Below are 25978 nucleotides of genomic sequence, written 5' to 3' on the forward strand. Positions count from 1 at the left end.
GTAAGAGTCCAGACATTGATCCAAAGGTGGGAACTGTCAGGTGAGGACTGTGGTTTTCAACATGAAAGCACTCCAGAGCAATATGCACTCACCTTGTCACCTTTTGGTCCTTGAAAACTTAAGCCCATTTGTCCCTGTGGATTAAAAATTAGGCTCTCATTATTAGACTTGTCTACTTCGTTCAAAGTCATTCTACAAACCTCACACAAAATGCAGTAAGATGGTAGATTTCAGGCAATAGCTTTGTCCCATAACTCTCATAAAATTTTCTGGAAAGTAACGATCATGCTGTATTCAATGTCTATGAAAAAGTTTTTAAAGTATGACTGATCAAAAATTCTAAAGACCTTTTTAAAAATTTACAGTTTTTAAACTCTTGCATTAGAAAACTAAGGGAAATATCAGTGATTCCAAAGTATTGACTAAGGGATGGATGAAAGAAAAGATCAATATATTGATAGATAATCAATAGATAATAAATGATATATGATAGATACTTCAAGGTATAGTTAGATAAAGATAGTGTTAATTTTCCAACTTTTTTTTTACAGAGACTGAAAGAATAAGAAGAATGAGCTATAGCAATTTCATGATAGCCTTATACTAATGCCAAAGAACAAAAAATGAAAAGAACTTTTACCTTTTCACCTGGAGGGCCGGGAGGGCCTGGGGGACCCTGGGAGAGAGAGCATTTTAATTAAATAGGATTCAGAACTCTAGGGAGCTTTAAGCCCTTCTTTAGGCTGACGTTATCTTAAGATTCTCTGGTCAACATGATAATTTATTTGTGAAATATTTTTCCTGGGCTTCCCCTCCCTCCCCACTCCTAGCAGGTGCAGGACCCTCAGGTGTGACCATATCAATACCAATCCGTCTCCCCTGCTCCCTGGTGAAGTCACCTGGGGCACAGCCTGTCTGTCCATCTTTGAACTCACTCCCACAGGCTGTGACTATCAGCAGTACCCCGCCAGCCCCTTCAACCATGACTGCATTATTTGTTTCAGAGTATCAGTTTATGGTACTCTCATCATCCCTTTCCCACAGCTCTGGGTATATGGGTACCGGGATGCCAGCCAAATGTTTAGTAAGAGGGAAGCTGATTCCGCCATGTCCAAATTAAGAGCGACCACAACTGTGTAAAGTTTTTACTAAATTATTATTTATTTTCACACCTCAATACAGTTGTTTTTTAAATGATTGCCTCGGAGAGACAGCCCCCAAAACTTACTGGTGGTCCGGTAAATCCTGGAGGCCCAACAGGACCTTGAAGCCCTGGCAGTCCTGGTGGGCCCTAGAATGCATGAGAAAGAAATGAGTTCAGATGCGAACTGGGAGGGTGAGGTGGCACATGTTCATAATGATTCAGCAAATGCTTACTGGAGTCCCTGGGATTCCGGGAAATCCTCTTTCACCTTTCAACAGCATCCCGGGCACATGGCCAAGTATCTCACCTGGATCACCCTAGAGGATGAAGAAAGAAAATAGAAAGTTGCAAATATCGACATCCATGTAAAGAAGCTGAAAACTCTTTGATAGCTGGCATATATTAGTGTTACAGGACTAGCCGAAGTCTGGGATTTAGACCCCGTCTGCACTGGAAATCAATAGCCTGGCCATCTCTCCCATCGTGATTGCCGTCTTAATGACCAGCGTTAACCACTGCATGGTCAACTGAGCCGCAGCCGGGACTGAATGTAGAGACAGCAAAGCAAAGGGGTCTGCCACACTGCCCACAGGACCACCCCCAACTCTAGACAAGGGCCCTCGTCTCTGGTTGAAAGACTACTGCGTGACCACAGGCTCTCCTCACAAAACAAGAATTCTCTTCTGAGAAAAGGCTCAGGATGAATACTTTTATAAAAGCACGGCGTAATGGTAAATTTTATCTGCCAACTTGGCTAGGCCACATTATTGGGTTAAACACCAGACCAGATGTTTCTGTGAAGGGATTTTTAAAATGAGCTTAACACTTAAATCAGTAGACTCTGAATAAGGCAAATGGCCCTCCATAATGCTGGTGGGCCTCATCCCATCAGCTGAAGCCTTATAGGATAAAAGACTGACCTCCCTGGAGGAAGAGGGAATTCTGCCCACACACCGCCTTCAGACCCAAGACCACAACTCCACCGCTTCTCTAGTGTCTGGCCTGCCCACTCACCCTGCAGGTTTTGAGCTTGCCGGCCCCCACCATCATGAGAACCAATGCTTTAGAAGCAGTTTCTCCTCTCTCTGGCTACACACACACATGCTCCTGGTTCTGTGTCCCTGGAGCATGCTAACACACAGGGCTATTATGAGGATTTATTTCCTATGTGTTCTGAATCACAGGAGAGAGCATAGGGACTCTCACCTTCATCCAGGTAAGCAGTTATCTCTACTGCAGCTGCTGAGACCTGTAAGCCTCCCTTTGACAAGGCTGATCCCAACACCCAGATGACCGAGGTCCCCGCCCTGTGCCCAAGCACAGCCCACACATTACAGGACTGCACAGTCTGAGGTCGGGCTGATGCCAGCAGCCGAGCCCCAAGACATCAACACCCCGCCTGGGAAAAGCTGTCCCAGGTTCCCTCCTGGGAAGTCTGAGAGGCACCCAGGGAGCCCCATTCTCCCATCTGCCTCCCCAGTTTGGGTGAAGTGAGCCTTCACCACCACACCAGGCCTCCTTCCGCTGTTTATTCCCCATTAAGAAGCTGTGCCAAGTGTCTGAACGTTAGAGTCTGAGATCTGAGTTTGTGGGTTACTTGTACAGTCTTTTAATGTAACAGAGTTTAGGGAAGCGTGTTCAGAAACAATCGATCAGCCAAAGTGGTTTAAAGAAAATGTGCTTCTACGGCACTTGTTTTAAACAGATTCCCTGTAATGAATCCAATAAAGCAAAATAAAATAAAATGTACCTTCATCCCTGGTAACCCTGGTGGTCCCTAAAAAAGAAAGTTTTGGTGTTAGTTTTGTTTTTCTCAAAATATCATTAGCATTAAAATTGTTATTATATAATATTATATATAAAATATAAGTTATTAAAACATAAGCAAAGAAAGAAAGAAAAGGAAATGGAATGAAAAGAGAGAAGTCATAACTAAAAGAAAGAAGTTCTGCCCTAAATAACCTCTACTCACGGGATTTCCAGCGAAACCGGGCAAGCCAGGAGGCCCGAGCGGCCCTCTCTCTCCCTGGGGAGACAGCAGAGCATCATTCATACGCACTGTGCGTGGCAGACACATCAGCCCTGACACCGCATGCGTCACTCTGCCCTACCCTTCATTTGTTGGTTAAAATCATTTCCTAAAAACAGTTTGTCACAAGCTGTGCTACTGGGTACCACTTTATGAAAGAAGAAATAGACTTGATAGTATCATTAATAGGGACAAAGGCCCATAATGGCATTTTCTTACGTGATGTAGTAAATGATTATAGGTAATAACTTTTGTGCTTAAATGCAATTTTAGGATAAAAGTCTACAAAAAAGAAAGGAACAATTATATCTTTCTGGTACACTAAATATGGGAAAACTGTATTTCCTTACTAAATAAAGCAAACTTTAAGACAAGCAACTTTCCAATTGTGGCAAATAAAACTCTATTAACAGAATCACACTACCTGACTCCTTAATATGCAAAAATTACGTAAACACACACAAAAAGGAGGGTCTCGGTTCTGGATTTACCTTTGTGCCATTGCATCCTGGAATACCTGGGGGGCCTGGCGGGCCGTCTTGGCCAGGAATTCCCTGCAATGAAGAAAGTGAAAATGTAACCCAGGCAGAAAATCGCCTGATGGAAGAATATTTCATAAAAGAAGTAGAGCACGTTTTCTATACATACGGGAAGTCCTGGGTTTCCAGGGTAGCCAGATGCTCCCGGAGGTCCCTGTGAGGGCGGAAGTAAAAGCGTGTCAGTGAAGAGCCGGGAAGCCTCTCTTCCTCCTCCTGCGTCTCCCCGGTTAATGGAGTCATGCCCTCATTTTTGGTGTCAGAACACACACAAAGCAGACAGAGCACTCTGCACAAGAGGCAGCAGAGGGCACAGCCTAGGGCAGATGGTCCAGGCTTACAGGAGCAATGCTACACCCAAAGCACACTACTGCCATTCGCCACTGCAAAGATATGGAACCAACCTAAGTACCTACCAACCAACGAGTGGATAGAGAAAAGGTGGAATCCATGCACCATGGAACACTACTCAGCCACAACAAGGAACAAAATGATGTCTTTTGCAGCAACTTGAATGGAGCTAGAGGCCATTATTCTAAGAGAAGTAACCCGGGAATGGGAAACCAAATACCGTATGTTCTCACGTATAAGTGGCGTCTAAGCTATGAGGATGTAAAGGCATAAGAGTGATACAATGGACTTCGGGACTCAGGTGGGGGGAAGGCTGGAAGGAGGTGAGGGATCAAAAACTACGTAACAGGTAGAGCGTACACTGCTTGGGTGACAGGTGCACTAAAATCTCAGAAATCATCACGAAAGAACTTATACATGCAACCAAACACGACCTGTACCAAAAAAAATTGAAATAAAAAAAAAACAAAAAAATAAGTTTTTAAAAGCTGACTGCTGATCCCTTCAAACAAGGCTGCCCATGCACAAAATAACTCTGCTCCCATTTCATCATTACTAAGAGGTGGAGAGGAGGAAGAGCAAGGCTGGCTCTGAAAATACCATGACTTTTCCATTAAATGAAGTCATCTCTGTCTAATGACTGTGGACACATCATCAATTGCCCCTTCCCCCAAATTAAAAAATGCCCGGAAGAGATTCCTGAAGAAGAACAAATGGGGGAAAGCAAGTTTGCAGAACCAAGGACTAAGGAGCTCAGCCTGTGCACAGTCCCCATGGGAAGGACTGGGGCTCAGGGAGTCATGGGCTGCTCCTCCGCACCTGCCTGCCTCGCGCCTGCCTGCCCGTGCTGTGTGAGCTGGGAGAGGAGTTGGAGGATGAGGGCAAGGAGAAAGGAGGGAAAAGGTGCCCGGCTCTGGAAGCGGCCGTCCCACGCATGGAATCATCGACTGTGAGTAGCAACTGTACTCACTCTTGTCCCTTTTGTTCCAGGTAGTCCTGGTTCTCCAGTATCACCCTGGAACAGAATAGAAGTGCCATTGTCATTGATCACCGCTATCTCAAGAATGCGGGCAATCTTACATCCACCCACCCCCAATCCCACAGCCGTGCTTACCTTTTGTCCTGGTGGTCCCTGTGGCCCCTCAGGTCCTTGCATTCCAGGAAACCCAATGACACCTTGTAACCCCGGGAGGCCTCTTTCACCCTACAGAAGAGGAACATCAGTCAGGCAAAAGGCAGCAGTAAAGAACAGAGGAAGGAATTGGTGACCAACTGTGATGGCTATATATTTTTTTTTTTTTGAGATGGAGTCTCATTCTGTTGCCCAGGCTGGAGTGCATGCACGATCTCGGCTCACTGCAAAGTCCACCGCCTGAGTCAAGGGATTCTCCTGCCTCAGCCTCCCGGGTAGCTGGGATTACAGGCGTGCGCCACCACGCTGGCTAATTTTTGTATTTTTAGTGGAGGCAGGGTTTCACCATGTTGGCCAGGCTGGTCTCGAACTTCTGATCTCAGGTGATCCACCCACCTCGGCCACCAAAAGTGCTGGGATTACAGGCATGGGCTACCACGCCTGGCCCGTGATGCCTAATTTTAGGTGCCAAGTTGACTGGGTCACAGGATAATCAGAGAGCTGGTATAGCATGACTTCTGGATGTGTTTTTGAGGGTGTGTTTCTGGAAGAGATTGGCATTTGAATACATGGACAGTAAGGAAGATCTGCCCTCACCCAGGGTGAGCAGGTGCCATTGTTAGTTGAGGCCCGGATAGAACAAAAAGGCAGAAGAGAGGCCAATTCTCTCTCTTCTGGAGCTGGGCACCCATCTTCTCCTGCCCTTGGACGTCAGAACTCTGGGTTCTCTGGCCTTCAGATTCAGGGACTTGCACCACTAGCCCCTTGGGCTCTCCAGCCGCTGGCCTTGGACCCAGTTACACTTCAGGAGTCCTGAGTTCCCAGGCTTGCAGGCGGCAGATCATGGAACTCCTCAGCCTCTATAATCCTATGAGCCACTTCCCATAATAAATCTAAGTATCATCCAGCCTTGCGCAAGTCCACAGTGAGTGTCTGGAAACAGATAGCAACGACTACTTCAGGTGGTTTTGCTCTACTGTGTTTTAAACTCTTGAGGGCAGGAAATATTTATATCTCATTCCTAGCACAATCCTTTATATGTACTAAATGCCAAATAATTTCTTGGGTAAATAGAGTAACAAATAGCGAGGTGTTTTTCACTGAACTGGTTATAATTTCGCTCGATCAATGGAACTCTCTTGTTAGCAACAGTCTCAGTGCTGAGATTCTGTGATGGAGCCCCCAAGACGTCTTCCTCTTTAGAGACCATTAGGAGATGTGGGTGGGCAGAGTCCACAGTGTGAACCTCATGCAAGATGCTTAGCCTCCCTTGGGCCATCATGGGGTGGTGGTGGGCTTTAATGAGAAATGTCTTTCAAGAGTATTTTTTGGGCTGGGTGCGGTGGCTCATGCCTGTAATCCCAGCACTTTGGGAGACAGAGGCGGGCAGATCACCAGAGGTCAGGAGTTCGAGACCAGCCTGGCCAACATGGCAAAACTCTTTCTCTACTAAAAAATGCAAAAATTAGTTGGGTGTAGTGGTGCACGCCTGTAATCTCAGTTACTCAGGAGGCTGAGGCTGGAGAGTCACTTGAACCTGGGAGGCAGAGGTTGCAGAGAGCCAAGATCATGCCACTGCACTCTAGCCTGGGAGACAGAGTGAGACTCTGTCTCAAAAAAAAAAAAAAAAACAACAACAACCCATAACCATTGTAAGAAATCAAGAAAACCTATTTACTTTACAGCATGTGGACTTCAGTGCAGCCTTACCATACGAATTGGGTAGATTCAGTAACCATTGTTAGCTGATTTAAAAACATAAGGCAGACAGTTTGGAGATCACAGGCAGGATTACTTAGTGTTCAGTGCCTTTCTCAAAGTTGCATTAGTTGAAAGTAAAAATCAACCGACAAGCTACACACCACATAACATAAACATCCAAAGTCGTCCTTCTTTCCAAACCACTCAGCCAGTCCTGGCACTTAACTGGTGAGTTAACTGCCTGCTCCATTTTTACAAACGCAGGAAGGACGTTATGAACCTGGGACTCAGCCGCCACACCTCCATAGAGCTGTGTTTCATTGAAAGGATATGTCAGGAGTCTAGACACAGTATGTGGATAAATATGGGAGAGATTGTTTCAAACCCTAGAGAATTGAATCAAACAGTAAATGGATTAAAGAACCTCAAGCCCCATACTGTGGCACTGCCCCTTCAGGCCAGCAGCATCCAGGGAGTCGGCCAGAAGCACAGACGTGACTCCACGAGGGCCCTGATCCCAAGGTTTGACAGGGAAGGCTGGCTCCTTCTCCCTGAGGCCTGTGACAGTGAGGAAGGAAAAACATTCCCAGACCAGGACTTGTTCAAATGAAGAGCTCCTTAAATACACCCTGCAGTGATGGCCCCAGGACACAATGGCAGAAAATCCTGCTGTAAGGAGTTACGGTGCACAAGGTCACCAATCTGGGGCACCCAGTTTTCGGATATAGGAAAAGTCTGCTCAAACCAGAATAGGACTGAACTCCAAACAGCGGCTAAAATAAATAAATAAATATGGACTTGCGTAGCCCCAAGTAACCCAACATCAGACAGGAAGGAAATGAGAAAGGCAGGTCCATGCAGAAGCTTTCTAATACATTTGGTGGAGTATTTTTAGTACTTAATTAATATGGGCAGTATCGCCATGAGACCAGTGATGATAAGATTTTATAATTCTCAATTTAACCATGGAATGCACTGAGGACCAGAGCCAGATTAACTGATTTCTACAAGTTTCTCACTGAGTCAGCACTACAGCCAGAAATAGAAATGAGGTCAGCCTCCACCACAGTCCCTGTTTTTTCTGGGTCACTAGAGCAAGCCGGTTCCCAGCAGAACATCAAACAATTCACCAACTTCATGCTGGCCCAAGGTACCGACCCTTCTGTGTCCATTTCACAGATAGGGAAATTAAGATTCCGATGCTTAACTGACTTGTCGTACGTCACTGGGTGACCCCTCGTGCTGCTGGGAACAGAACACAGAAATCCAAATTCCCAGACCTTGCTTTTACCGCAAGAACACATTCTTTCCCAAATGTCACCAGAAAGTTTAAGCAATCTGTGTATCCCCAGAGCTTTGAAATGAAGGAGCTAAGAAGGAAGTGACTCCTCCATGGACATGGTTCTTGCCATTCCCCACATATTTTTTTAATGTTCTTAATCTTTTGTCCAGATAAAAGTGCACAAGAATAATCTAATACTCTGTACCCTGTCCAAGGTTATTATGGGAACCAGAGCAGAGCAAACGGACAGAATAAGCACTTACACAGCTATACAGTTAGCTGGCGACCAGCATGCAGTATGGGGCCAAATTATTCCTCCAAGATTTTAGCACATTTCCACCAGGATTATAAGAAGAGCAAAGAGCTGGACATGTTGTGCAAAGGTTATTGGAGCTAGCAGTGTCCAAGCCAGACTTTGCAGCTGCAATTGGCAATGCTACTACCGTGACCACAGTGACCCCCCCCCTTCCACTGGAGCTCAAGGCAGAATGTGCACAGTTAGAGTCAGGGAGCAACAGGACCCTCGATCATCTGTTTCCCATGGTGTGCTCAAGGCAAGGTCCAAAAATCCATGGCGGCCACAGACTTCATGTCAGGCAAAAATGAAAACCACAACCATTGTCTGTCACAGCAAAGACTATTTAAAATGGAAGAAAGAAACGAGAAACTTGAAAAATACTACACAGAAAGTTTTCATGCAGCTGAACCTTGTGCTCTCATTCCTGAATATCAGTGCAATGTAGAGCACTGATCAAAAAAGGAAAATCATATACCAAAACCGGAGACAATTACTGCTGTATCCTCAAATGATGAAATTCAGAATTTGTGGAGGGAGAACGAAGTGCCATTGTCTATAAAGATGAAAGAATACAACATGGAGAATAATCTTAGCACCAAAATTAGGCGTTGTAAATTAGGCACGAAATAGGGTTTCATGCATGGAGCAACTTAAAATTCTTGCTTAATGCATTATCTAAAGCAAACATATACGGAGCAACTTAAAATTCTTGCTTAATGCATTATCTAAAGCAAGCATATACTTTTAAAAAAATCCTTAAAATGCGTGGATAGAAAGTCATTTTATAATACCCAATTATTTCCCTTCCTCTTCCAATGCTTGTAGAAACAAGTTCATGATTCAGGAAAGCAAATACTCAAATAAGCTTCTGTCATAGCTAAGTCAGAAATTCAAATACAAATCAAATACCCAGGACAGCTGAAGTTAAAATAGCATGAAGCTTCTAAATGTGGGGGGAAAATATAATTACCAACAACAAAAACTGATGTTAACACAAAATATACCTAGAATAAGCAGTCATCAAAATTCTTATTGTCAAAGGCCCTATGACACCTGTTTCAGTGGCTGACATGGAATCCGTATCTTTAAATCAAAATTTTAATGGATTTTTCCAATTTGAAATATTAGGATCACGGATCTTCACAATGGACTGAAGCACACACAGAGATGCTGCCAGCTATCGGGGGCTTCCTCTACGCACAGACTGAGTACGGGTACCGGGTCTGGTACTGAGCACTGAGTGTACTGGGTATGGCAGCCTCCATGTGCTGGGTGCATCCAAGGGAAACAAGCAATGCTTATCAGGGAAACTGCAATTCCTTCTCCACCTCAACCCTGTAACTTCTTCACAGGCAATGAAATTGTTTTATTCATTCATGGTGTTTGAATTCAATAAAATGTCATGGATGCTGAACTAGCCAATTGCATAACATGACGCTCAGCATGAGGTAGGATTCCACATACGAATCCTAAAAACTTTAAGAGGTAGTGAAAGGTTACTGGGCAGGACAGGACCCCCATCGCCTTTGTAGTCCAAGCATTCTGGGCACCATTCCAGACTGGCTGGAGTCCGCAGCAGTGGCTGAGAGGTGCAGGGCAAGCTGCGCTCGGGACCACGATGGCCCTGCTGCTGCTTTCTGTCATCTAGCGCCTCGAGATTTCCATTTACGAGCAAGACTGCAAATCATTCAGGGAATGAAAGCCCTCACATTTGAAGCCAGAGCTCACCAAGTATCCAGTGAAAGGGAAATGATGTCAAGGATGGGTCACAGTCAGTGGGTGACTGCAGAACTCTTTCCGAAATTCCACAAGGCCAACTCCTTGAGCCCAACCACCATCAGAAGAGACATCAGAAGAGACATCTGCAGGACCATTTCCTGAATGCCGCCGCTGGGAAAGGGGTGGGAAGGCTGCGGTGGGTGGCGCGGGGTCATGGAAAACTCTGCGGCGAGGCCCCGCCGGGAGCTCCCTCCACACCATGAGGCTTGACGTTAGGGCAGGAATACTGCCACCACAGTTTGAGGGGGGACAGATGCAAGAAGAACCCCTAGAGGGTCTGCTTTCCCTAAGAGGAAGGCGTGAGTGCTCACTCTCCTTTGCTCTATGAGACATACAACTGAACTCTTAAAAGGATGTCTATGTGTTCACTAGAAGTATGTGAATGAAATTTAACAGTGTGGATTGTTGCACTTAGCAGCTACATTTATCATTACTATTATTTCTTGCATTTAAATATTTAACATTAAAGCAGCAAAGATTAAACCAATCATGAATAAAAAGCGTGGCTGCAAATCTGTATCTTCTTCCCGAAATTCTCATTTTCTCCCTCCAGCCCAGACGTCTAGCTTGAGACAGTGAATACCAGGAAATGTGTGCAGTGGCCCTCCATCAACTATGTGGGTATACGCAAGAGCTTGAGCAGCACAGACAGACGCACCTGAGCTTATGATGGGGTATGTCCCAATAAGCCCACTGTAAGTTGAAAATATATATATATATGTGTGTATATATATATGTGTATATATGTATATATATGTGTGTGTATATATATATGTGTATATATATATATATACACACACACACACATACATACATATACATATATATATATGTATATATTTGAGGCAGGGTCTCACTCTGTCACTGAGGCTGGATTGCAGTGTTACTATCTTGGCTCACTGCAACCTCAGCCTCCCCAGTAGCTGGGATTATAGTAGTGTGCCACCATGCCCCGCTAATTTTTGTATTTTTAGTAGAGACGGGGTTTCGCCATGTTGGCCAGGCTGGTCTTGAACTCCTGACCTCATGTGATCTGTCCGCCTTGTCCTCCTAAAGTGCTGGAATTACAGGCGTGAGCTACTGCACCCAGCCCAATAGAAAATATTTTTAACTCAAAAACACATTTAATACACCTAACCTACCCAACATCGTAGCTTAGCCTAGCCATCCTTAAACATGCTCAGAAAACTTAAACACTGGCCTACGTTAGGCAAAATGGTCTAACACAAAGCCTGTTTTATAATAAAGTGTTTAATATCTTGTGTAATTTATCGAATTCTGTATCAAAAGTGAAAACCAGAACGGCTCGTGGCCCCTGACTGGCATTGCGAGAGTTGCCTATCGCACAACGCTAGCCCAGGAAAAGATCAAAATTCAAAGTTTTTATCTTTTGAATTTTGATCTTTCAAAACCCATGACTTTCAGATATCATGAGAGCTGTTCTATTTCTAGGAGACTTCAGGACTTGTCCTGTGTCTTCTAAAGCACGTGGGGTTGTTTGGGCAAGTTCCTCATTTCATGGGCCTCCACCGTCCTCCTTCTGACTATCATTAGCTTGGTTCTGACTACTCCCAAGGCTGCCGATGATGGAGATGAGCAAATCTGTGTGAAGAATGGGAGAGAACTCAGTGCTGGAGTCTCCTGGCCGAAAGAACAGTGGCTGGGGTCTGAGGGGTGGGAGCTGGGCTGGATAAACTAGAAGTGAAAATGCCTTCCTCCGTATGGCCAAGCCTGGACTATAACTTTTATACTGGACTTCTGGCCCCAGGATTCTTGAGTGGAAAATCCCAAGCCCTCACGATAAGGTCCATGTGATGAAGAAGGTCCACCCTGTGCTCAGCGAAAGCCTGCCTGCTGCTATAGCATTCAACGCAGAATTGTCTCCAGGTGTCCATGTTCAAGGAGAGATTTCTGTTGGACAAATCCTGATGCTGAAACATTATCTGAGCCCATGATGAATTCTGGCACAATTCTAGGCTCAAGTATTCTAATATGAATTTTAACATTCACTATGAAGTTGACTGACAGAGCTGAACGAACACTCAAGTCATATGTAATTCAAAGCTAGAAGGCGATGGTTACAAAGGAGATGCACAGTGAATATTTCTGATAGATCCACATTTACAAAGAAATAAAACCATAGATATTTTCTGATCCATGAAAATCCACTTTGCACATCAGCTTAAAAGAAAAAAATGAATTAAAAAGAGTCCTTCAGAAAATACTTTCTAAAGAACTATCATTCAACACAAGAATAACTCAAGGGGGCCCTCAGTATGGTCTTCTTATAAACAATTTAAAACTTCCCCAAAAGCCATCCAAAAGCAAACAAACCATCTGACGTCCCCGATCCAGTAAAAATGTTCTAGGAGAACTGAGTGCTGATAAATTACTGGCAGCCAAAAAAAATCTTAAAAATTTCCAAAGGTCTTTATATCTTACCAAAGTTCCAAACATTTGTCCATGATGAAAGTCGAGACTCACTCATGGAAGCGCACAGTAAAGCTGTGAGCAGCAGCAAAGGTCTCCAGAGACAACTATTATCTTCAAGAGTTTTTTCTTATCTTTTTTCAGAAAAAACAGTCCAAAAGGCTCTCATTAATTCTTACTCCAAAGCAGTACTCCGTTTCAAATATTGTTAAACAGAACCATTTTAAGTCAGTCTCCCAGAGCAGTCAGATTTCCACGTTGGAAAGGAAGAAAAATATGATGATGATCTTTTTCCAAAGGCTTGTGAACCTGCTCAGTCAGATTCCATGTATACCTGCGCTCAGGCAGCGCGTTTGTCATCAACAGCTTAATTCCGTTTTCGCATCAAACCACACCAGCAGACAGTGCGTTCTCTGGAAACACTTGTATTTTCCTGGCTCCGGGCTCCATCAACAACACATTCAAATGCCCATGTGAAGGGCCAAGCTCCTGGTCGGGGCGTCCGTAGACACCCACCCTTCATCCACCTCCAGGCACCTGCGACCCACACAGCAGCACCCCAGGGCCCTGGCACCCCTCAGCACATTCGAGAGTGCTGCCTCCATGTGAAACAGGCACATTCACACCCTCCCCGGCGGGCCCTGGCACCTCAGACACACCCATGGGATCTCAGCCAAGCACCCCCTTGTTGAAGAAGTACTCAGACACTGAATGATCTGGAGAAAACCCAAACTCTGGCAGACAGTGGATCCAGCCCGTGACAGGCCCCGGTGGAGGAACCAACGGCCTCAATCAGGGCTTGGGTGAGGAGTCTCCGTGGGCTGCAGCTGCTCGCCACAAGAGGGAGCTCTGGGACTATACATTTTCCCCCAAATAAACTAAACCTCCCTGGTGGACCTTAAAGAATTAAGCCTTTTTCCTAAATATTCATTGTAGTAATATATTACTATTAAAATATTAAATATTCAGTGCCATTGAACACATTCTGTGGGCGGAGTGAGATAAATCACTTTGATATGGCCTAAAAGAACTCTATGGTAAATATTTTTAATTAGGATTCAAAATTTAATTAAAATTAAATATAAAAACTAGTAACCTGAATATCGAGGCTATTGCATTACAGGTAAATGCGGTCAGCCTATAAATAATGAGAATGATGGATATTTTCTGGATAGCATTTTCACATCCATTTTATAAATTGGGAGAGTATTTGAATCTAATGATAATACAGAAAAAATAGCAAATTCAATTTTTAAAATAGCTGTATGGAAATAGAAAATACTGAAAAAATTAAATTCTACAAAACATGCATAAAATAGATACAAATGTAATCACAGGGAGGTCTCTAAGAAACCACTGCTAAACATCCCACTGCCAGTAAAACTTATGTAAAGGTTCTTCTTTGGTCTTCTTCCACTATAAGTTTATAGAAAACTTATGCATTAAGGTAATTTAGTCCATTCTCCTGAGTTTTGCCAATTCTAAAAGAAAAAAAAATCTATCCAGTTTTTTGGATCCCAAAAAAGATGATAACATTCTCTCCTTTGCTTAACCTATCAGCATGAACACTCATTAAAACCAAAATCACAGATGCCTCTACCTAAACCTACTACCTAACATTCTGTTTCTCAAATATATATTTTTAAAAATATCTTTAAAATGAGAAAAACAGTACAGAAAACAAGTGTTATGCTACAGGCTTGGAATCTCACTTGCTGCAGCTATGGACAGTGTGGATGGTTGTGCATGTTGCACACTGCAGCAATCAGAGGCCAAAATCAGCCACTGAAGCTAGGTGTTGGCACAGCAGGAGGCCTTTATCTAATATGACAAAGCTGGAAAAAGCCCAGTGGTAGCAAAACCATCCTCCAAATAAGTTGCACAGAGCTCTCTGGGGGTTCCTGCCTGGGTGACACCCCAAGGATGGCAGGACACACCAAGCAAGAGGCAGCCTCCGTGTAGACTTTAGAGGCTTGGTACTGACCTGCCAAGAGTTGGGAAGCCAACTGAGGAATGTCCCTCAAGAGAGCCCTAACCCAGGGCAGGGGCTGAAATGCCCAGTCACCACTGCCAACACTTTGGTTAACTTTTGGTTTTGGTTTTTACTCACTCCATTAAAAAATATATATATGGAATACTATCCTCAAAGACCTAGAAATGGACATGGCATAAATGAATGCTTCCAACTTGAGCTCCAGCCATTGCAGGAATGATCACACTTAGGAGGTGCTGAGAGTCTGCACATGAAATCACGCCTCTGCTCACCAGCACAACCGTCTTTTTTTTGAAGTTCCATGAAATTTATCACAATTCTAGGTCATGACTTAGTTAAAGATTTGGGGGAAGAAGAAAGACTGCAGGAACATAAGTAATTGATAACAAAATATCAATAAGAGGTTAGCTCTCTTCTGAGTTTGTATAAGAAAAAAATATATATGTTTTTGAGATGGAGTCTTGCTCTGTCACCCAAGCTGGAGTACAGTGGCATGATCTTGGCTCACTGTAACCTCCACCTCCCAGGTTCAAGCGATTCTTGCGCCTTGGCCTCCCAAGTAGCTGGGATTACAGACGTGCACCATCATGCCTGGCTAATTTTTGTATTTGTAGTAGAGACAAGGTTTCACCATGTTGGTCAGGCTGGTCTTGAACTCCTGATCTCAGGTAATCCGCCAGCCTCGGCCTCCCAAAGTGCTGGTATTACAGGTGTGAGCCAACGCTCCTGACCTAATTTTTTTTCTTATAAAGACACTTTGCTTTATTTTCATTAGCTCCAAAGCAAGGCCCCTGAGGGTTCGAAAGACGTGTTCTACATTAACAGAAATGTTGAAAAATGCCAATTAGTGCCTAAGTACTTAGACAGCGAGGATGTTATTAACGTGAACTTAATAACGTATGTGGGTGTGGGGCAGCGTTGTGGAACAAAACGAGGACACAGCAAAGGCAGGAAACACCACAAGGTAGGTGATGGATTTTTTTTCTTTTTTTGGTCTGTGATAAAAGTAAACTTGAAAATTGCAGATGAAATACTCTGAAGATAAGAATTATAGTTAATAATACAAAAGCATGCAAGACAGTCTTCAGGTTTAAACCTTGAGAGAATTGCTCGTTGGCAATTAAGAAAAACCTTTCTTTTTTTTTCCTTAAAAATGTGTTAGATATAATTATTTATCAAAATTGGGTTTTACAGGTGCCCTGCCAGGGGACATCCAGGGTCCCCATCCTCTGAGTGGTTCCGTAGTCCCTGCGGTTCCCTTGCCAGGGTGTGCAGAGCCGCGTACATAGCACCTCCAGGAGATGCTGGAACCCAGCAGGCAGTGACTGGCATTCCCTCTCGTTCCCTCCCCCAGCACTTCGAACAGATGGCACAGGGTAGGTACTCAATTAATATTTTCACGACTGGGCCGGGTGCGGTGGCTCACGCCTGTAATCCCAGCACTTTGGGAGGCCAAGGCGGGTGGATCACCTGAGGTCAGGAGTTCAAGACCAGCCTGGCCAACATGGTGAAACTTGTCTCCACTAAAAATACAAAAATTAGCCCAGCGTGGTGGCACACGCCTGTAATCTCAGCTACTTGGGAGGCTGAGACAGGAGAATCGCTTGAACCCAGGAAGCAGAGGTTGCAGTGAGCCGAGATCATGCCATTGCACTCCAGCCTGGGTGACAGGGCAGACTCCATCTCAAAAAATAAATAAATAAATAAACAAAAATAAAGTATTTTCATGAGTGACTCAGGAAAGATCCCAAGAAAATGATATAAATCTACAAGAGGGTGCAGATTTAGGAATCTTAATTTCAAATGACTGCAAAAACAAGCACCTGCACTCCGGGTGAGCACGTGGAGCTCCGGGCGCCCTGCTTTCCATGCTCTCTCTTCAGTCACTGCATGGATGGGCAAAGAACCTAAGCCTGGAATTCTGGTGCTGGCTCCAGCGCCAACCCCTGGGACGCTCTGAAAATCAGCTTTGCCATCATCTGTAAGTCAGGGATGACTCCACCTGCCTAGCTTACCTGGCAGCATTATTTTAAAAATCAAACGTGCTCAAGTATTCAGTTAAATGCTGCACAAATGGTTCTGAAAGAAACTGGTCTGACTTTACTGCTTTTTAAACACATAAATATTTTGTGTTTATTCTCACGATTTCTATGTCCAACAAGCCAGCTGCATTTCCTCTGAAGCCACAGAATGTTTTAAAAGAGAATGAAAAGGCCACACTGCTAGTGTTCCCACAAGTCATGACCCAGGAAGTATCTCATTCCTGTTTTTGTGGCTAAGACAGACATAAGAAAATTGGAATTTCTTGAGTATTTAAAAAAGATGACAGTTTCAAGAAACTCCCCCCTTTATCTTATACTCAAGGTTTTGTGTTCTTTCCTTAATAAATATCTCTGGAATTCAGGCAGTTCAAGCATAGAACATTCTATTTATTCTGTCAGGTCAGCCTGGGTCTTAGTAAAGCCACCACACTCCTCCATGGTTAGCCTGGAAGTAGCTAACGACATACACCGGTCTGAAATCCCCAGATTACTTCCTTACCCCCAAGCAAGTTACTTGTCTGTATCTTATCACTGATAACATTTTCCCCCAGCATGCTGCAATAATTTCAATACTCCATTAATCATACTTGGAATCTAAGAGATAAGAACAGTTCCCTTGACTCCCAGATATACAATTGCCAGGTTAAAACTAGACAAACCAACTTTGTCCATAGAATACAAGGTAATCTCAGCAGAGCTGGAGGTTTTACAAAACCCACTATTAGCCTAACCTCATTAATTTGAAAAAGCAGTAGTGAGATCAATCTAAATTAATAAATAACTGAATTTTAATCTCTTTTAAGTAAACACCATTAATTCCTTTAAAACATATACAGTCACCCAAAGAAAGAAATTAAGCCAACATCTTGAAGTTTTTTCTTTTGTGTTTTGCTTAAAATCTTGGTTTTAAAACTGAATAGATAAGAAAAGCATATAATTGCAAACTCAATGCAAAATACTGGTGCTTAATTAAGACAATAAATAGCTACTTCATAAATACTTAAAAATGGTCTTCCCTGAGCTGCTAATCTCTCTTCACCTCAATGCTGTTCATAAAATTGGCAAGCCTGTTTTCAAAAGATAATATGGAGATATATTTTAATCCAAGGTGTGGCCCAATTATTTAAAAATTTCTATCAGTAAGATCTTATTTAATGCCATTTTCACTATGCCTAGTTTGTAGACGTTTTAAAGACTAAACTTACAGTATCATTTCCTGCCTTTTTTTCTTAACTACTTAATATCAATAGGCTAAAATATTGAGATCTTTGGCTAGAAACTAAGATGTGGAAACAGAACAACTGGGTTACAGTTTGTAAATTATGAGGTATAAACTTTCTAATAAAAATAGATTGTAGAGTATATAAACATGTGACACTTTCCCACGTATATGGAATTTTTTTTTAAGTTATATCAATTGGGCGATAGATGACCAAGTATGGGTACGGTAGACACACACACACACACACACACACACAAACACACACACACACAAACACAGAATCAGAGAGAGAGAGAGAGAAACGAAGAGACAGAGACAGAGAGACATAAAGAGAGAGAAGCTTCACTAAGAGGCAGGTTGGGGGCAGCTGGTTCCCACGCCCCCAGACCTCCCACTCCCAGGGTCTGAGGTCTCGGACACATCACTGAGGCAATTTGTCTTTGGCAAGAGAGGGCCAGTCAGCCAAGCACCCTGAAATGGCCTTCCCTTGATTCCCAAATATACAATTGCCAACTTGGTGGAAACTGAGCTCTCATGGGAATTCTAAACCTACAGGTGCCCACCCTTGGTTCTCCACAGGGAGAATCAGCACGTTCTGTGAAGAAACAGGGAAAGCAGTCATCTTTTTAACAACTATTTGATATTCCACATAAATATCCTGCCGTGGGTTAGGCCCAGAATTTTGGGATAACAAATCAGGCAAGGACAGCGAGGCAGCCCTGTCTCGGGTCTCCAGGGAGGCCCGCTGTGGAGGGGCTGATCCCAGAGCCCTTCCTGGTCCCTATGGTCCCTAAATACACCCTCCTGGGTGGAGCTACACCTCGCTGCACACACAGTCCTCAGGTGCCCATTTGAACGTCACCCTCGCTGGGCAAGAGGTGCCCGGTGACAGGTGGGAAAGGGATGCACAGGGACATACTCGCACCTTACAGGACTCAGGAAGCGCAGCTGGGCGGGACCATCGCGGAGCAGCTGCCAAGCCACGTGCTTCTGCAGTAAAATCACCCACATGCTTCCAGAGCTGACACCCCGCTATCAAGCACAGGATGCCCCTGAGGAGTGGCGGTGCGGGGGCGGGGGGGGGGTCTACATCAGGAACAAAATATTGGACAGGATGGAAAAGAACATGTGTGTTCTTCTCTGTCACTGGGTGAAGCAGATTCCTTTAAAAATCCAATTTTGAAGGGCACATACTGAGTAGCTTCCGTGCAAGGCAAGTTTTTAATGACTACCCACTTCCGGGCCTGTCACTACCCGCTTCCGGGCCTGTCACTACCCGCTTCCGGGCCTGTCACTACCCACTTCCGGCCCGTCGCACCCAGCAGGCGGCTCCTGCGGCCCCTCCACGTGGCAGGGAGAACAGGGAAGCCTTGGAAGGGAACACGTGACCCAGAATGCGAATGAGCAGCCTCTAGGCTGGGGGACTCTTCTTTTAAACACAGGGAAGACACACATTTAGGATTAACGATATAACTTCCTAAAGGCAAATGAGTGAGACAGGAAAGGAAACGGATGCTTATACCAACTCCCAAGTTCCTAAATTATCATCTATTTCCCCCTCCCTTTGGGTTCACGGCCTTATCCAATAGGAAGGCCAAAGAAATGGCATCTGGTCAATTGTCTCTAGACGAGGACAGAAATCAGAACAGCTAGTTAAGAAAGTCAGGCAAGATTTAAATAGAGTGACTTCAAGTACTAGCGTCCACTTCACATGCCCAGATAAAATGATTTTAGGAATAAAATATGGAGAATCAAATTGATTAGCGAATGGAAAAAACCACAGACAGTGAGGAAAATGTAACAAAATTTCCCAGCTATGATTGCTTCAACTTGGAACGTGATTGTTCAGAAAAGGAAAAGGGGAGGAAAACCAGATGGCACTGGGGATTCCACAAACTTTGGTTTTCCCATCAGCAGATGTGAAGAGACAGGGAAGATGAAGGCACATTGGCTCAATACTGCAGAGTCACCGCTCCCCTTTCCTCAGAATACATCACCGAAAACATAGCTGACACTGAGGAAATGTCTGCTTGTGAAGTAATCACCCATTATGGGCCTGATCTTCCTTCACTTCAGATGAGTGGACAGTTCTGACATGTACCGCATACCAAAGTTCTTTTCAGTAAAATAGCTTTTGCTCTAGAAAGGCCAGTAACAGTGGAGTGTTGAAGTACCTCCAGCTTCACAGGAAAGATCTCAACTCAGAGGACACTAACATTTAGAAGGGTTTTAGAGGTCAGAGTCCCAACTCTTTCCTGTTAGGAGGTTTTCAACTTTAAATCTGAATGACTCGAATTTTTTCAGATTGAGAATTTTCCAGCCAATTACACAGTTACCTCAACACAGCTGGGATGCATTTTGTCGCCACACATCACTGTACATGTCCTGCATCCCAGGATAATAAAAGTGCTGTGTTCTGAATGTCCATGCCCCGCCCCAAATTCCTGTGTGGAAATTCTAACCCCCAAGGTGATGGCATGGAGGTGGGGCCTTGGGAAGTGATGAGGCTCATGAACAGAATTAGTGTTCTTAGAAAAAAGACCCCAGAGAGAGCCCCCGCCCTCACGCTGCCTATGAAGAAGGGGTCCACAGCCGACCTCGAATCTGCTGGAGCCTTGATCTTGGACTTCCAGCCTCCAGCACGGGAGGAACACACTTCTGCTGCTGAAACCACCCAGTCTGTGGTATTCTATTACAGCATCCTGGGGAGACTAAGAGGAAGAGATAAAGCCCTATGCCTCTGCCCTGTAAAATGTCAGTAATTTCCTTGGGCCCCACTTCCAACGTTCACCCTCTTGTGGGTGACTTCTGCCGGCTGGCCTTGGCTCTCACTCCACGGTAACTGCCCTCCCAGCTTGGCCCACCAGCTCTCCTGTCCCCTTCCACAGCATCAAATCCACACTGAGTGCCCAAGAGCAGTGCCCTCCAAAATCCCCCACTCAGGAAAAAGGAGCAGAACCAAGCCCAAAACAGGTGGACAAGGAGGGCTCCATTCAGGCCACGTGGTGGAGGGCTGGGGGGTTCCTGAAGAAAGTGTGTGTGTGTGTGAGTGTGTGCCTGTGGTGTGGGTGTGCATGGTGTGTGTTCCATGTATATGTATGTGGTGTGTGTGGTATGTGTGGTATGTATGTGTGTGTGGTGTGTGTATATGTTATGTGTGTGGTGCATGTATATGTATGTGTGTGCGTGTATGTGATATGTGCATGCACGTGATGTGTGCATGCACACATGTGAAGTAGAGAGGACAAAGCACACAGGTGGCAGGTGCGGGTCATCAGGGCTTGTCGTGACACCCTGGAAAATCACACAGGTGTACATGAGCCCTGAACAGAGAGAAAGGAAAAGTGGATGGGAAATTGTGGTGGGAGGAACAGAAAGGGCAGAAATTTTATAAAGGAAAGAAGGGTAAAGGGGGCGAGTGAGGTGGGACGGGATGGTCCACCTCCTCTGAGACCACGGGGAGCCTCCCCAGCCTCCTGCAGAAGCCACTGCACCTCCGGCCCCCACCACACCCTGCCCAGGTCCCTATCAAAGGCCCCCAAAGAAGAAAACACCACTCTGCTTTCTGCCCCAGTCACGCCAGCGTGCTGTTCCTCACGTTTGCTGGAAGTCCCCCCGTGGTACGTTCCTCTGCCCTGACAGGCAGGACACCTGTGGAGCCACGGTCTCCTGCGAAGAAATGCAGGTTCCACATGCAGAGGCGGAAGCAAGGAGGCCTCCAACTGCCCGGAACCTCTGCTCCCAGGGCTCCTGATGTGTGGTCCAGGCAGGACAGGGCACACCCGTTTACCCAGGGCCTCTACATTCAGATTCAGGGCAGGGCACCCAGCCCCTCCTCCCAATCAGGAGGCAGAACCCAACACCTGCCACCCACATCAGCCCCGTCAGGATGATTAATGACGTTGCATCCATAAAACTCCAAGAACCTGGAGACAGCGTGCTGCCTCCCAAAGCCCTGACTCAGAAAAACACACAGCATTTCCAGCCCGCATGGTGAGGAGACAGTCAGTGTGGGAACAAGATCCACCGAGGTGCCTCTTGCCCTTGCCCAGGACATATCGATGAGACTGGGGAGCCCCACATGGGGACACAAAGAGTCAAACAGCAACAAACAGTTTCACACTCGTGGAGATGTGTCCTTTAACATTCTGGAGTCTTGTATGTGGAAGTGAGAAGGGGGAGGTGAGGAGGCACAGTTGTCCATGGACATTTCTCAAAGCACCAACATTTCCAAATCGGGAAAAATCTGACGTCAAACAGGGAAATGGAATTTGGAGGCGTAAATCATGGGCCACCGCACCTGAGCGGCTGCCTGAGCTTTTGGGGCCTGCGAATGACTGTTTGGTTTGCCCTTCCCTGCCCCCTGCAGATCAATTTCTTCCCATTGGACATCCATTCTCGCAGCCGTGCCTTCTCCCTCCCTGGAGGTCTTAGCAGAGTGTTCATTTGGGGGTTCAGTTGTGCTATTACTGGCTAGCATCTTCCATCATGAGCCTGTAGGGCAGGCTCCAGGACTGCCGCTGGCCACTACCCAGGCCCACGGGTACAGCAGGAGCCCACAGGACAAGGAGGCACTGGGATGAGTGGACATTGGTTCTCCAGCTCAAGGAATTTACTGGCTCTACTATAGACAGATGTCATTCCTTTACCAATCTTCTAGGGAAAACCACTTCAAAATCAAGCATGTCACCACATGCCACAGACTTGGGTACTCAAGTCTTAGGGTTGTGGATTTCTCACCTAGGAGGGCAAACTAACCTAAGGCCCTAACATGCTACAGCAGGACACCCACAGAAAATTCTCTGGTTAAGTCCTCAAGCTCTAACAAGACCTGTGTAAGAAATTCACATCTATCATTCATTACCTTCAGGTATTTGTCCAAATATCTAATAAAGGAGAAACCGTACCAAGGGTCTTTAACCCTTCTGATTTCACTACAGCTTTTTAGAAATTAGCCAGGAATCACTGTTAGCTTCTCGTGTCAGATTCTCATGTAAGGAAATCCAGAATCATTGAATTTGGGGCCAGTTAGCATTAAACTCATAAAACTATGTGACGAACCAAAGCTAAGCTATATGAAGTATACTTTTACCATGTTTAATGGATTTGCCAAAGGAAGAAAAATCTGACAAAGGGGCACCATGTCCCCAGAGCCATCTGGTTTGCTCGTTAACTCTGACTAATTCTTCCTTTGTTTAATTGCACATTGTGCTAAACCACTTCACAAGGATGAGGGTCTGTTAATACCATTTTTGAGCGTGCAGTTCTCCACACCCACACTACCTAATTATCTAGCATCACAACTTGCTGTCTAGAAATGTGTTTGAACGCTCAAAATATTCTACCAACAAACAGGAGGAAAATCCCATTGCCCAGTTTTCATTTGTCAGGGTTTGTTTTATGTTAAGTCTTTGATCTTGAATTAAAATATACACTCTCATTTTGCTCCCCTGAAAAGAAAGCTATTTTCCTGCCAGCCAATGTTTTGTCAAGATCATATTTACAAAAAAATATTTTTTCCCATAAATAGTCGGGACAGACGCTGCCGGTGCTGGGCCACACCAATGACAGCCTGTACTCCTGGAGAGTGCTCTGGGCTTTTAAAAGTCATGGCATGTGATCTGCCATTCGAGATACTTCGTTTTCTGCTGCTCCTTCTGAACTTGGAAACAGAATCGGCTCCCTATTTTTAAAGCTGCACTAGATTCGGTGAGCTCCAGATACAGCTGCAAATCAAGAGCCATCAATTTGTATGATGGTCTCTCCTGAGTCTAACAGGTCCCACAGCGCATGGCAAAAGGGCAGATTTTACGGTGGGCAGAACTAGGAAGTGGAGCTGGAAAAGAGAATGTGCAGCTCACTCTCCCTGTTCGGGAAGGGGATGTGTGTGTATCAGTGACGTCCAAGGCATAGGGGAGCCAGCGACGGGTGGGCCTCGTGTGCAGAATAAAATAAACCATTTAGCATAGATCTGCTTCCAGGGGCTTTTCTAGGGTACATTGTTGATATTTTACCCTTGAATTCAGGCATATTTTTTTAAAAATTCATTGTTTTCAAAGAACTATCAAAAAAGACAAAAGTAGGTGAATGTGGGAACCCACACTGATCACATGGATTCTCACGATCCTCTGCCAGATGATGATTCATGCGGTATGTGGAAATAGGAAATAGGGGACATCTGGAAAAAAATCTTGGCATTGCAAACGCCAGACAAAACACGGAAAAGGAAATGAGAATGTATTCTATTAACCCATTTAGCCAACGGGAGGGGAGGGAAGACACCCTCGTCTATTAACCCATTTAGCCAGCCAACGGGAGGGGAGGGAAGACACCCTCGGGTCCTGCAGATGAGCCATACTGTCAAAGTCAGATACTTTGGGGGGTGGAATCCATTAGATGGCAAAAACAAAGTGATATCTCACGCATGTTCCCCTCTGAATACTAGCTAGCCCAAGCAAGGCCGGCCGAGGGGAGGGAGGAGTCTGGACGTTGGTGAGTACACGCACATTGGGAAAAGCTGTTGGCAACAAAAACTCGCAGCAGTATTTGGAAAAGTTGGGGAACTGAAGAAAAGGAGAGTCGTTTTCCTCACATTTTAAGGGGTAATGATTCCGGAAATGGATGATAAAACCACAACGTTGATTAGAAATTTGGATGGAAACTGCAGGCAGACCTCCCAAGTGAGCCCATCTCATTTTCCCTCCACCAAAAGCATCCAAAAGCTACAAACACTACCTAATGGCCCTGCCAAGATTCTCAAAACATTCTAACATCCCTTTAATTTAGGTCCTGGGAGCGCTTCTGTCACGGATGGAACAGGTCCATTTCTCTGGGTTTCCAGGCTTCACCTGCGGATTGCAAATACTTAGCTGGATGGGGATCCATGTCTATGTCTTTCTATCCATGGATCTGTCTAGAACTGAGCTAACAAGCACATTTTCCTCACACTTATTGCAACCTCAAAATGCAGCTGCTATTCACATGACACGCATATGTCCCCACATGTGACATTTTAAATTGCTTAAGTGCTCTTATGTACAGTATCCCCCATTCAGGTCTTTTAGCAACTCTGGGGAATTTCCAGGTCAGGGCATAACTTGGTCAAAACAACTTGGTGAAAAACAGTGGGTAGATGGGGGAACTTACACTAGAATCAAGGTTTTATCCACCGATCCACTCTTTCACAAAGGCCGTTCCTGGCTTCAGAAATAAAAAGGGTCAGAGTCTCGGCACAGTGGCTCACGCCTGTCATCCCAGCACTTTGGGAGGCCGAGACAGCAAATCTCTTGAGGTCAGGAGTTCCAGACCAGCCTGGCCAACACGGTGAAACCCTGTCTCTACTAAAAATGCAAAAATTAGCCAGGTGGGGGGTTACACGCCTATAATCCCAGCTACTTGGGAGGCTGAGGCATGAGAATCACTTGAACCCAGGAGACGGAGGTTGCAGTGAGCCGAGATTGTGCCACTGTACTCCAGCCTGAGTGACAGAGTGAGACTCCATCTCAAAAAAGAAAAAGAAAAAAAAGGGGGGGGGGGGGTTCAAATAAGTGTGGGGAACTGTATATGACGCAGCACCCACGGAAGGTCCAGATGATATACTATCTTATTATAGGCTCTGAGACATCCCAGGGCAAAACAACAAATGTCCATTTAACCTGAACTCAGTTTTCCCCAAACGCCTGTGTCCTTGGAACCTCTTCCCGTTTCCATCCCGGAGGAAACATCTGTTGACATCCTAAAGATGGTCTGATGATCATATTTTGGGAAAGGCTAAACTAGACACTATTGTCTCTCAGGAATATTCAAAACATGTATAAACAGAGGCATTCAATTGATCTCAAAAAATTAGTAATTTCAAACATGCTTAATGCACTACCTAAACAAAGCTCATATTTATTTTTTAAATCCCACTAGTATTGTATACTAAGGAACACTTTGTAATGCGTTTTGATTTTATGGTATATATAAGTAAGAAAATTGAATTTCTTTTTAAATAGACTAGATTTGAAATTCTCACCAAGTCAAATCTGGCACAGTGC

General features: G+C 44.9%; 1 protein-coding gene across 2 annotated transcripts in view; it reads right to left on the reverse strand.

The window, feature by feature from the left end:
• The window catches only part of COL4A1 (collagen type IV alpha 1 chain), a 158449-nt gene that overhangs the window by 61555 nt on the left and 70916 nt on the right, over positions 1 to 25978 (reverse strand). For both annotated transcript variants that reach the window (XM_016925527.4, XM_063792319.1), the window contains exons 3-12: positions 5175 to 5264; positions 5031 to 5075; positions 3822 to 3866; positions 3665 to 3727; positions 3117 to 3170; positions 2895 to 2921; positions 1378 to 1461; positions 1229 to 1291; positions 641 to 676; positions 93 to 134 (exon numbers count right to left, since the gene is read on the reverse strand). In XM_016925527.4, coding sequence (XP_016781016.3) covers positions 93 to 134; positions 641 to 676; positions 1229 to 1291; positions 1378 to 1461; positions 2895 to 2921; positions 3117 to 3170; positions 3665 to 3727; positions 3822 to 3866; positions 5031 to 5075; positions 5175 to 5264 — 549 coding nt within the window. The remainder of the gene's footprint in view (positions 1 to 92; positions 135 to 640; positions 677 to 1228; positions 1292 to 1377; positions 1462 to 2894; positions 2922 to 3116; positions 3171 to 3664; positions 3728 to 3821; positions 3867 to 5030; positions 5076 to 5174; positions 5265 to 25978) is intronic.

Source organism: Pan troglodytes, chromosome 14 (assembly GCF_028858775.2).
Source record: "Pan troglodytes isolate AG18354 chromosome 14, NHGRI_mPanTro3-v2.0_pri, whole genome shotgun sequence".
Classification (NCBI taxonomy): Eukaryota; Metazoa; Chordata; class Mammalia; order Primates; family Hominidae; genus Pan; species Pan troglodytes.